This window comes from Puntigrus tetrazona, chromosome 11 (assembly GCF_018831695.1).
Source record: "Puntigrus tetrazona isolate hp1 chromosome 11, ASM1883169v1, whole genome shotgun sequence".
NCBI classification, from domain to species: domain Eukaryota; kingdom Metazoa; phylum Chordata; class Actinopteri; order Cypriniformes; family Cyprinidae; genus Puntigrus; species Puntigrus tetrazona.
The window spans coordinates 15,759,029-15,771,800 of NC_056709.1; the positions used below are offsets into that span (position 1 = coordinate 15,759,029).

Here is a 12,772-nt window from a genome sequence, read left to right on the forward strand (position 1 = left end):
TCTCGTTCGCTAGCGAAGAGCAAAATATAGCAAAGGTAATGCACCAAACAATAAATATGTTTGTTCAAACCAGACAAAGCCAGAATGAGACGGACGGATGGATAGATAGATTGATAGATTTTTTTTTAATTTGTTTATTTTTATTAAATTGTTTCTATATTATATTTTGTTCATTAAGGCTACATTAAAAATAGTAAAAAAACTATAATATTTCGTAAAATATCATTAAAGTTTTAAACATTGGTTTTCTGTTTTATTATATTTTTAAAAAGTATTTATAAATTGAATCGAGCCATCTAGTATTCAGTGTCACATGATCCATCAATATGATGAATTATCAATATTGGAAACAGTTTATCAATATTAAAAAATACTTTATATGTTGGTTTTACCTCTTAAGGAAGTTTTTCTGTGCTTGATTTGGAAAAGTTACAATGCTGAGGTGTTGTTGATGGTTGCCAGGGTTTCATATGGTGTTTAGAGCAGTTTTTAGTATGTTGCTATGTGGCATTTAATATTTATATGTTCCTAGTTATGGTATTACTAATCAAAAAACTAAAATAAAAAGAAAAAAACACCCACCAGAAGGTGCTATAATTATGTCATAATAAAGTCAAACTATTTTAATAATTTGACCACAATGCAGGTATATTTTCCAGTGAAGTTAGGTGGTGGGATTTTTTTTTTTTTTTTGGTACGTTTTATTTGTGTGTATACATTTTAAAAAAAATATTACAACTAACTGTCTGCTAAAATGTCTAATGATAAAAAGTATTTTAACAGAATATTTTTCAGTGAGTTCCTATTTCCAAATAAGACACCAGATATGGGAGAGGGATGGGTGGAGTGTGGTTTGTGAATTGATTTCCGTATTATAAATATAAATACAAAAAACACACACTTCCTTTTGTCTTTATTTTGTAGAGTATCAAAATAACCACCTATATATCACCCTGGTGATGTACTGTGACTTCAAAAGTCTAAAAATGGATGAACATGTGACCTGAGTAGACGCATCTTTCTTCAGGAGTGAGCATAACTAGAGAATATGAATGATTAAAAAACGATCTATACAGTTTCAAGCATAATTGATGAAAATATGACAATATATGTTTTCAAAATGTAGCATACACGTACATGACTCAAAAGTTGAATTCAGTAATATTGAATTTGCAGAGAAGCATCATAACCGTTAAAATCACTTTTTATAAAGTATGTAAAAAAAGTTGGCAGCCAGTTACAGTTTAAGTTTTTGTCAGTTATGAATGTGACAGAACTCAATAAATATATCTGTTTCCACCATTGCCCCCTTGTGGTTGAAAGGTGATGGTTAATATTTTCCTAAATCAAATGCATAATAAAAAATCTAAATATCTTGGATTAAATAACAGTAAAAGGGTGTGATGAATACTAATCATTTTAAGGATAATATCAGAATCATGAAATGTTAGAGAATTGTTATAGGTATGGCCTAGTTTCAAAAAGAAAAAAAAGGAAAAAATATGTAGGTCATAATACTCACAGCCCACACAACCAAACTCTACAGACTCACACCTGAAATGTTCACTCAGTGTGTGTAGTTATACAAAACATTATGCATGCATATGTGTGTGTGTGTGTATTTGTGTTTTTATTATTAAAAGAATGATAAATATTTTTAACTACATAAACTGCACATTGCTAAAGTGCCATTTAACATGGGGACATTTTTTAAATAGCCCTTTAAAAATATAAACTCCTTTACATTTTTGCAGGAGGAAGAGGAAAAGATGGATCTCCCATCATCACCTTCCCAGAGTTCTCAGGATTTAATGAAGTATCCGATGAGGATTTTGTTAATGTTGCTACATACCTGACCAGCATACCAAGGTGAAACCTCATTTATCATTATCTAAGGTTTATTGCCATTGGTAATGATTTTCAAAATGTTTAGTGAAAGCAGCTGTAAGAACAAACAGTCTTCTGCTTGACTTTTTGTCTGATGGTTTTGGTTTGAATGCCTGACCCGTCTGTTTCTGTCCTTCAGCATGGATGCTGCTAGCATTGGCTTCATCATCATCCTGGACCGCAGGAAGGACAAATGGAACTCAGCAATCACTTCTCTGGCACGGATAGCGGTTTGTACAGGCTCTTGCTGAAGCTTTATACAGTTTACATGGCATTACAAGCAAAAAGAACATCATGCACAGCATCAAGATGTATAATCGGTAGAGCTGTCAATTGAAATCAAGTTGAACAATCAAGTTTTCAGTTAATATTTTCCTAATTTTATGTGTTTATGTATATATATATATATATATATATATATATATATATATATATATATATATATATATATATTTATTTATTATTTTTTTTTACTTATATTTACTTATATTTAGATGGATCATTCTATTATAGGTTATAAGCATAACATTGTCTTAGTAGTTATATGTCCTCAATGTGTGTTTTCCTTTTTTTCTGAAAGCATGCAGTCTTTAAAGGGTTACTTTACACAATTTTGCCATTAATCACTTACCCCATGTCGTTCCAAACCTGTAAAAGCATATTTTGGATAAAAATCAGTAGTCTTGTGACTGTCCCGTTGACTGCTAAGTAATGAACACTGTCCAGATATGTATGAGCTTTAATATCCATTTTTAAAAAAAATTATTTGTAATTTTTGACATTTTTTTGACATTTTTTATTTTACAAAAAGTGAAATTGTAATATTAGTAATATTTCTTTAGTGATTTCATTTTTGCAATTGAATCAAATAAAAGAATATTCAACAACAATAGTAATAAAAAAACAATCATCAAAGGAGGAGGTTAAGTGTTTTATCTCACTCTTTTAATTTTAAACAATTTTAGTTTAATTTTAAATGTAATATAAATACTCAGAGGGGAAAAAAAGCAGGTGTTGAAACAGTTTTCTTTCAGAAATGGCTAGTAAACTAAAAAACTACAACTAAAATATCTAGTAAATTTTTACTACCTCATTTAATACGTTAAAAAAAATAGTTTATTATATATATATATATATATATATATATGAGCATCTTGAAAGAGTAAAACACGGAAGTAGAATGTAGCGGAAGTAGAGTTTAATCGTAACAAACAGCGTAACATACTTGAAGAACCAACAATATTGAAAGGGGCAGACAAGACTTAAATACACAGACAATCAATCAATCAATCAATCACATTTGTTTATATAGTGCTTTTAACAATACAGATTGTGTCAAAGCACTGAACAGTATCAAACAGGAGAAAACGTCCTGGGGCGTGACAATATTACTTGTATATGTATGTAAATATAATGCATTAACAAATAGAAATGTAAGCATAAAGTACAAATATAATATAAATGAATTTCTTTTAATCAGTTCCAAAGACACAAAAAAAGGCCTGACGTGTTTGATGTATTTGTATATATTTGATGTTACAGAATTGTGGAAGAAATAATTCAAAACTTGTGTGTTTAATTTTCTGCCATGACCTAAAGGGCTCGTTTCCAGGAAATCTCCAGCTTGTTTTAGTGCTGAAACCCTCACGTCTCCTCCAGAGGGCCATTGCTGATGTCAGTATGCGGTTACATAGGGATGACTTCAAATTGAAGGTACCGGTAAGCATGCTTCTGTCTGTCTGGACCCTCAGCGCGTCCTTTCATTCGCCATACGATGCGCATGGCTCCCCTGAAGTGTTTGAAACCATGATCACTCATCCACTAAATAATTGACAAAGCCTCTCACCCTGCTGCATAATGCATGTTTGAAAGGATGTTGATCTACAGATTGTGTGCAGATAATCTCTAACACTGTTTTTACACCACTTTAGGAGATACAAGAGACAGTGTTACAAAACATTGAGGTTTCTGCACTGTGCAGCGATGCCTTATCGCTGCTCATACGTCAACGCACTGCAGTTGAATGTGTGTAATGCAGCTTTCCCACGTACTCGTGTCTGTTGCTGGCATAAACCACTGCATGCGATTGTCATCTGCATGCCGCTTCTCTGTGATGAAATGAAGATTATACGTCCGTGTACATACTTCAGTTTCGCAAAATGCCATCTTTAGATGAGCTTGTTAGATATTCATTAAAATCTGGGGGGAATATACAAAGGAAATGAATGGGGCTAATCCATAAACATTAAAATACTCCGTGTGAGTGCACAGTAATTTTTTAAAAATGATGTAGAAAACAGCAAAACTGCATTTTCACAAACACGTGTCACATTTAGTGTGAAACAGAAAGAGCAAAGTATAACCGCACAGCTATCACCTTTTACTTTTTGCCATTGCTATGCAAAAAAACTGTAAAAATGAGGTTTTGCAGCTTCACAAACTGAGTGGTTTGAAGTTGTCAGGCATGAACGTTAATGCAGTCTTATAGGGTTAATCCACTCCAAAATGACATTTTTGTCATTAATCACTTACGTAAATCTTTGTTAATCCTCGTAACACAATATTCTGGAGGAAAATTATTCAGGAGGTTTGTGACTGTCCCATTGATTGCCAGGTGATGAACACTGTCAAGGTCCAGAAAAGTGTGAAATACATCATCAGAATAGTCCATCTGTCATCAGTGGTTCAACCGTAACATTAAGAAGCGCCAAGAATACTTTTCGTATGCAAACAAAATAAAAATCATGTCAATTATTCAAGTTTGTTTCTCTCTGTGCCACTGTATGGCCTTTTTTTGTAGACTGTCCACTGAACACAAACTACATACGCTTTTCTGCGTCAGCCGCAAAACACAGATATGTTTTCTATGTGCATGTGTGTGCTATTTGTGCTTTCCAAAATGGCGGTGGAAACAGAGGAGACGAATTGTTAAATAAATGTTTTTATTTTCTTCATGTGCAAAAAGTGTCCTTGGTGCTTCTTAACATTGTGCTTGAACCACTTTTCTAGATCTTGACAGTGTTATTTACTAAGCGGTCAATGGGACAGCAGCAAGAATCCCGGTTTTCATCCAGAATATCTTAAATTGCGTTCCAAAGATAAACAAAGCTTTCGGAACAGCATGGGAGTGATTAATGACAAAACCTATATTTTAAGGTTGAGTAACCATTTAACCTGCAACATTGTAGAACAATCATTAGGTTCTGCACCCTTAGCGTACAATGAATCTATATTGTAGGTAATTCTTTGTTCTTTTCACATCTTTTGTAGATTGTTATGCTAAATTCCCTGTCAGACTTGCATGGCTACGTTGACAAAGGCCAGCTGACCTGCGATCTCGGAGGAACCCTGGAGTACTGCCACAGTCAATGGATTCACCATCGCACAGTACGGAAGTTAAATATGAATATCAGACAGACGAATGCATAAATGTGCCGCATGTACAGTGCAATAAAGGCTCGGCCTTGTATAAGCGAGATACGTAACCTCTCATATGTTGTGCCCTAGGCCATTGAGAACTTTGCGTTGACGGTGAAGAGCACAGCGCAGATGCTGCAGCAGTTTGGAACTGACCTGGCAGAAACCGAACTCCCTAATGACGTGCAGTGCACCAAAGATTTGCTCATCACACACACCGAAAAGCACGATAAGCTCAAGGTAGCGCAGTAGTTTATGTCGGTTGATTTCTTTAATGAATTTCGTTATTATTTTGACCTTTATTGTATTGCCTGCTAAGTGTTTTATTTATTACTTTACTGTCTGTGACCTTGGGAACTGTTGTGTGGAACAGCAAAACATGGCCTTTCCTTATCTTGATGTACTGTCTTTTGCATATATACAAATTGTTTCAGCATTCATATGGCGCGTTTCCTTCTTGCACAGGAGGAGCTGAAATTGGCAATAAAGCAAGGAAATACTCTGCTGTCTTGTATCAAAGACCAGGCAAGCAAAACCGAGAGCCACATTTTGAACCCAGATGAAGTAGAGAACCAAACAACTGTTGAGAGGTTTGTCAAAAGTTTTTGCCAAACACAAAAAGTTACACCATTAATTGCGATACTATAGCAAGTAAAATCCCAGCTAACAAAAGAATGTTGGAAAAGCGAAAAGCCATTTTAGCATTTAGCAAACATTATCGGAATGCTACATTTTATTACATTTGGAAATAAGCAGCAACATATAAAAATGTTAGACAAATGTCTGACTAATATGTTTTGAGAAAGAAAAAAAAAATACATGGATGATGTATAAATAATGTTTTTCATACTAAAGTTTTGTGAACATAAAGACCAGAACAGCTAGCAAAAATATGCTCTGAGAACGTTTTTGTTCCCATTCAGTTATGAAAATGTTATTTCTAAATGTCATCTGAACATTCAAAAGATTTCTTCTTCGTTAAGTGAACATTCCATTTGATAATTTTGCAAACATGGAGATTTTGAATGTTCAAAATAAGTAGTAATATTTCAAAATGCTAGACAAATTTCCAACTAATACAAAATTTTGTGCTAACGTTTGAAGAACATTAGACCTGATAAGGACGCATGTAGCTGGAAATATGCCATAATGCATTTCTGGGTGGCTCTGTGACATTCAGAATATGATTTGTTGAAGATTTGAACCATTAGGAATGCAAAGAAAGATCTTGATGGCGTCAGCGAATGAAAGTCACAGAACAAGTTACATTCTGATGTAAGATTATAAACCTGATTTTTTTTAAACTATGAGTCAGTCACCTCAACCTCAATAAAGCATTTGTGGATTTCATATTGAATGTAAAGCCATTTCCTCTATTTCAACCAGACTTGAGTAGTTCTTGTTACAGTTGTGCTATTATTCTTTAAAACCTGGTGTCATCTCATGTTCCTCTGTGAAATCTAACTCACTTCGTCTCCTCTGACATGCACACTGTAAACACGTTTGTTTGTTTGTCTCAGGTTGTTAGCGCAGCTCGATGAGACGGAGAATGCGTTCGAACAGTTCTGGTCGAGGCATCACCTCAAATTAGAGCAGTGCTTACAGTTACGCCACTTTGAGCAGGACTTCAGAGAGGTACGATGCAATGGATGTGCCTCTGTAAACTTAAGTAGGCAGCCATTATACCTAATATCCCTGGAGCGCTTGACTAGTCAACCATCTGAAATTGGCCTGTTTAATCTGTTGTATCAGGTGAAAGTTTCTCTGGACGCCCTGACGGAGACCTTGCTGGGTCTGTCTGACACCGGGGACTGCGTGACTCGGGTGGAACATCTACTGGAGGATCTGAAAACTTTGGAGGACAAAGCTCAGGTCAAAATCTTTCCAATCTAAAATTAGGCCTTGTATGCAAAGCAGCCCACCAAGTTTACATAGTAGGCTCAACAATAACCATTTGTACTGCTGGCTGGCTTAAACCAGTAGTTTCCCAAGTCACCTTTACATCCACTGGCCACTGTATAAATGCATATTTATATAATCCTATTCTCTACTTAAAAAAAACATTGAATAAACAAATGATTTTTATGAACATTCCCAGCTCCATCTTTTGCTCATCAAGGCTGCATTTATTTGAACAGAATAAAATAACTGTCTATCATCTAACTTTCTATCATTTCATAATTTCTGTGATGGCAATGATGCATTTTCTGTATCATTATTCCAGTCTTCAATGTCACATGATCCTCCAGAGATCATACTAGTTTGATGCTCAAGAAGCATTTCTTGTTATCGTATGTTGAAAACGGCTGCTTAATATTTTTATTGAAAAGATTCAAATGCTTTGGTTAAGAAAAATATGTAAAGCTAAGTGACAATAAATACATTTGTAATATTTAAAAAGACTTTATTAACAGTTGCATATGTATGACCCTGGACCACAAAACCATAAGTGTTCATTTTAACATAAGTGTTAAGGTTTATACAGATTTATACACAATATGAAAGCTGAATAAATGAGGATAGGACAATATTTTTTAAGATGCAAACATTTGAATGGATTCTGAGGGTGCACAAAAAAACTAAATACTGAGAAAATCACCTTTAAAGTTATCAAAGTTCTTAGCTTATCGAAAGTTAAGTTTATAATTACGGTAGGGAATTGACAAAATATCTTCATAGAACATTATCTTTACTTAATATCAGTAATTTAAAAAAATATAATAATTTTGACTTGTACAATGTATTTTTGGCTACTGCTACAAATATACCCCAGCAACTTAAGACTGCTTTTGTGGGCCAGGGTCACATATTAGCATTTTTATTGAATTGTTCTTGTTTTTGTTCAGACATGTTTTCAAGGGATAAAAACATAAGCATAAGTGTATCTTGAAAAGACCAGCAGTACTGGTTGTCAGGACAAGTTTTGATGCGGTTTCTGAGCAAGGAATGTTGGTATGCTGGTGTCACTGCCAAGATTTTAACTAACTTAACTTAACCAAGCAACAATCTTATCTAGTAAGATAAAGCTTTTTTCTTGGCCTTGTTCAGAATGCCAAGCACATGCAGGTATTGTCTGAAGGCGTGTGGTAAATAGATTGAATATAAGACACGAACATAACCCATTGCTGTTGTTTGTTATGACGCTGCAAGTCAATTGCTAGTAACAGTCAAGATAGCATTCCTTGTATGTTGAGCCTTATTGTGTTTATTGATCTGTACAGGAGTCATTGGAGAAAGCTCAGCTTCACGCTCAGCATGGTGACCAGCTTATTCAAAGTAACCACTACGCCGTGGACTCCATCCGGCCGAAGTGTGTCGAGCTGCGTCGGATCTGTGACGACTTCAGCAATGAGGCCAAAAAGAAACGTGACATTTTGACCAAATCACTTGAAATTCACAAACGAATCGACGAGGTTCGTGAAACAACACACATCCTGGCAAATTAAAACACAGACACCTTAAAGGGCTACTCCACCCTAAAATGAAAATTTTGTCATTAACCACAATGTTGTTCCGAACCTTAAAATCTTTGTCTTAAGATTCATTTTGGAGTGCAGTAACCACTTAACATTGAGTTTTTACCTTGGGTGATCGATTCAAGTCATGGCAAAGGTTTGATTTCGAGAGATGACATGCAGGCTGTCAGAAGGCAAAGAAAAAACTGTAAAACTAGTTCATGCATCTTGAATTTTTAAGAGTTCGTAACAGGTGTCCTTATGCACTGCATATAGCATTTTATTTATATACTATTGCATATTATTTCCTCTTCTTTCGGTTCCTCCCTTGGTGACGCCACATCTCACATCTACTTTCTACATCACAGATTATCCCAGTTCTTCTTCGCTAACTTCCTCCTCCTTGCGCTTTCCCGTACTTCCTCATTCCACCACCATGCCTCTTTGACTTTCTTTCTCTGTCCAGAAGTATACCAAGTACCTTTCTAGCACTCTCCCTCACCGCTTATGCAGCAGACGCCCAGTCGTCGTTCTAGAAATCATCATCACCACCGGGTGCCTGTTTTTCGCATCCTCCCTGAAATTCACGCAACAGTCTTCCTCCTTTAACTTTCACCATTTTAACTTTGGTTCAGTCCTCACTCTCATTCTCTTCTTCAGCTCTAAAGTCATGCTACAAACCACCATCCAACGCTGTCTTGCCACACGATCCCCTGCCACCACCTTACAGTTTTTGATCTCCTTCACAGGACATAGTCTGCACTTGTGTGCTCCTTCCTCCACTCTTATACATCACGCTGTGCTCCTCCTTCTTCTCCTAAATTATGTATATATTAATGCCATTTCCATTCTTTTTGCCAAAACTACCACTATCTGCCTTTCACATTGCTTTCCTTGACATCACCTCCTCATGACCTTTGTTCCCTTCTCCAACATGTCCATTGAAGTCCGCTCCAATCACCAGTCTTTCTTTCTTCTTTTGGTACCCTCATCACCACTTCATCCAACCTACCCCAAAAATCTTCTTTCTCTTCCATCTCACAGCCCACTTGCGAGGGCATATGCACTGATGACATTTACTTCAATTACTCAGAAACTCCCTTCACCTCCAATACACTACTTTTCTCTGTTCCATCATATCAGCCAGCTTTCTCTCTTTACCAGACATAGTGCCAACATTGTCAGCGTGTTTAATTTGGCACAGGTTGTACATCGAATGCCCTTCCTGATGCAACCCTCCCCATTTGTCCGGGCTTTGGACCGGCACTGAAATCATACTGGCTTGTGCAACCCCAACGGCTGGATTATATTATTTATTATTTAGTGCTGTTAAATGATTAATCGCATTGAAAAGAAATTTTTTTGTTTACATAATATATGTATGTGTACTGTGTATATTTATTATGTAGATATAATTATACACACAGTATATATTTTTAAATATTTATATATATATACATTTATTTATTTATATTCTGTTATTTTACATTATATAAACAATATATAAACAGCATATTTTCTTAAATATATACATGCATGTGTTTGTATTATATATATATATATATATATATATATATATATATATATATATATATATATATATATATATATATATATAATAAATATCCACAGTATACACATATATTATATAAAAATCTTAATCTTAATCGGTTGACAGCACTACTATTAATATTTAAAATGATCTTATTTTTATATTTTCAGTTTTCATTTTAATATTTAGTTGTTGTTCTTTTGTTACTTTTTAATAGTTTTTATTTTTTATTTATTTTTAATTCAGTTGTAGTACTTTTAATACTTAAATATCAAATTATTTATTTCAGAGAGCTTCTAAAGCTGTTTTTCAGGTTTAATCTTCATCCTAATCAGCTATTTCAGTTAGCAGAAAACTGTTTATTTTTAGTTTTCCAATGTATATTATTTATTCTCCGTAATTAGTTTATTCTCTTAGCAAAAATATACTTCAATAATCCTGAAAATATTTTGTTGTTCTTTTGTTGCTTTTTTAATATTTAATGCAAATTAATATTTAATACACATCCATCATCTTTTCTCAGTAATTATTGAAGTATATTTTTTCTGCTTTCAAATGCTGTATAATTCAGTGTGTTGCTTCCTTGTAATTGTCTGTGAAATTTGCACGATAATAAATATAATTTTTACAGCATTCGGTCTAGATAACAAACAAAACACCTTGCGTGTGACTTAAATTTGATCTGTGTGTTTAACAAAAAAAATATTATAACTAGTATTATAGTAATAGTATGCCTTTCTAATTTAAAGTTGGTTTCAAGAGAAATAGATGCATTGATGTGGCTCTGTGTTTGTGTTGGCAGGTGAACCAGTGGTGTGAGAGTGGAGTGTATCTGTTGGCCTCTCAGGCTGTAGACAGATGTCAGACACAGGAAGGTGCGGAAGCAGCGCTGCAGGACATCGAGCGCTACATGAATTCAGCCAAAGAGCAGCAGCTCAGTCACCTCAAAGACCTCAGCAACCAGTATGAGATTGTCCTCTCAGAGTGGGTCAAGGTACAAATAAAGCAGATTACAGAGGAATACATTTGAATGCACTCAAAGTCTATTTTTTTAAATGAATTTATCAAATGGTTGGTAACACTTAACTATAAGATTCCATATGTTTACATTTTTCGACTGCGTTAGCTAACATGAACTAACAAAAAAACTAAAACTAATTTACATTTAGCATCAAAAGAGAAATGATATGCAAGTCTCAGTTAGCTTAATGCAGTACACATAGCTAGTTGTTTTTTAAGACAGCAGCTGTTTGCACTAGAGGTTGTTTAGTATAAATAGCGATTAGATACTATTTATACTGTGCAAGTAAGCATAGATTCTATTTACGCTATGTAAAAATTCTGCTCTTTATACTGTTTATTGCAAATACTGGCACTTATTTGCATCTCAGTATTGCAATACATTATAAAACAGTATGCAATGATAACTTACGGAGTGTACATTTTAATTGTAATTCAAATTATTAAATGCATGCCCCTTTATTGGAACAATAAAGCCATGCCTACACCTACCCGATACTTTATTTATTTACTATATTCCCTTCTTCTTCTTTTTTTTCTGCTGTGATTTGAAAAATGAAAAGTTAGAAAAAATGTTTGTGAAAAGGCGGATTCCAACCTGGGTCGACTGAGTCAAAATGAGTACAACGTACGTTTTACTATCTGTGCCACTGAAGCCAATGATAGCCAGGCATTTTTGTAATGCTGACTATCCCAATCACACGTTGGTGGGCGGAGTTAGTGTAAATAGCCTCTGCTAACAAGGTGGTCTATTTGCACTTAGTGTATATAGACACTGCATTTTTTTTTTTTTTACATTTCTATAATAAAAAAAAATAGAATAGGAAAACAACAGAGCAAGCTAGTGTTAGATGCCTTGTTAATTGTATAATAAATAAAAATTAAACAGATAGAATACAAAAAGATTAGAAAAGCTTTTTTTTTTAAAGAAAATAATTAAATTGAGGGGTTTAAATAAATTTCACCATGCACTAATAGATGCTTAAAATAATGTTTTTATGTTATATTTAGTGCTATCAAACAATTAATCGCTTGCATATTTTATTTTGCATAATTTGTGTAGTGTGCATATGTATTATTTATATATAAATACACATACTTACAGTATATATTTTGAAATTATTTACATATATTTATATTCATATTTTTCTGAAATACATCAATATAAATAGCATGCATATTATGTAAACAAATTAATGGTGATTAATCATTTGACAGCACTAATTATATATTTATATTTATATTATATTAACCCCAGGTAATATGAACTAACAGAATAACTGGATTTTTATTAACTAACATAAGTTAGTAAGATTCTCACTGTATTAAAATCCCAGATTTTAAATTGTGTTTCAGACTTTTGGAGCACACTGTAGTTTTGATGATACCGATCATCTGTTTCTGATAAGTGAACGATTTCATGTATAATCACTTTTATCTT

General features: G+C 34.0%; 1 protein-coding gene across 12 annotated transcripts in view; it reads left to right on the top strand.

The window, feature by feature from the left end:
* mcf2l2 (MCF.2 cell line derived transforming sequence-like 2) overlaps positions 1–12,772 on the top strand; it is a 60,389-nt gene that overhangs the window by 17,392 nt on the left and 30,225 nt on the right. For 11 of the 12 annotated variants that reach the window (XM_043251279.1, XM_043251283.1, XM_043251285.1 and 8 more), the window contains exons 3-12: positions 1,755–1,869; positions 2,027–2,117; positions 3,487–3,606; positions 5,158–5,274; positions 5,395–5,544; positions 5,770–5,894; positions 6,825–6,939; positions 7,057–7,176; positions 8,526–8,717; positions 11,114–11,305. In XM_043251279.1, the coding sequence (XP_043107214.1) occupies positions 1,755–1,869; positions 2,027–2,117; positions 3,487–3,606; positions 5,158–5,274; positions 5,395–5,544; positions 5,770–5,894; positions 6,825–6,939; positions 7,057–7,176; positions 8,526–8,717; positions 11,114–11,305 (1,337 nt within the window). The remainder of the gene's footprint in view (positions 1–1,754; positions 1,870–2,026; positions 2,118–3,486; positions 3,607–5,157; positions 5,275–5,394; positions 5,545–5,769; positions 5,895–6,824; positions 6,940–7,056; positions 7,177–8,525; positions 8,718–11,113; positions 11,306–12,772) is intronic. The other variant, XM_043251281.1, reaches the window with a different exon arrangement.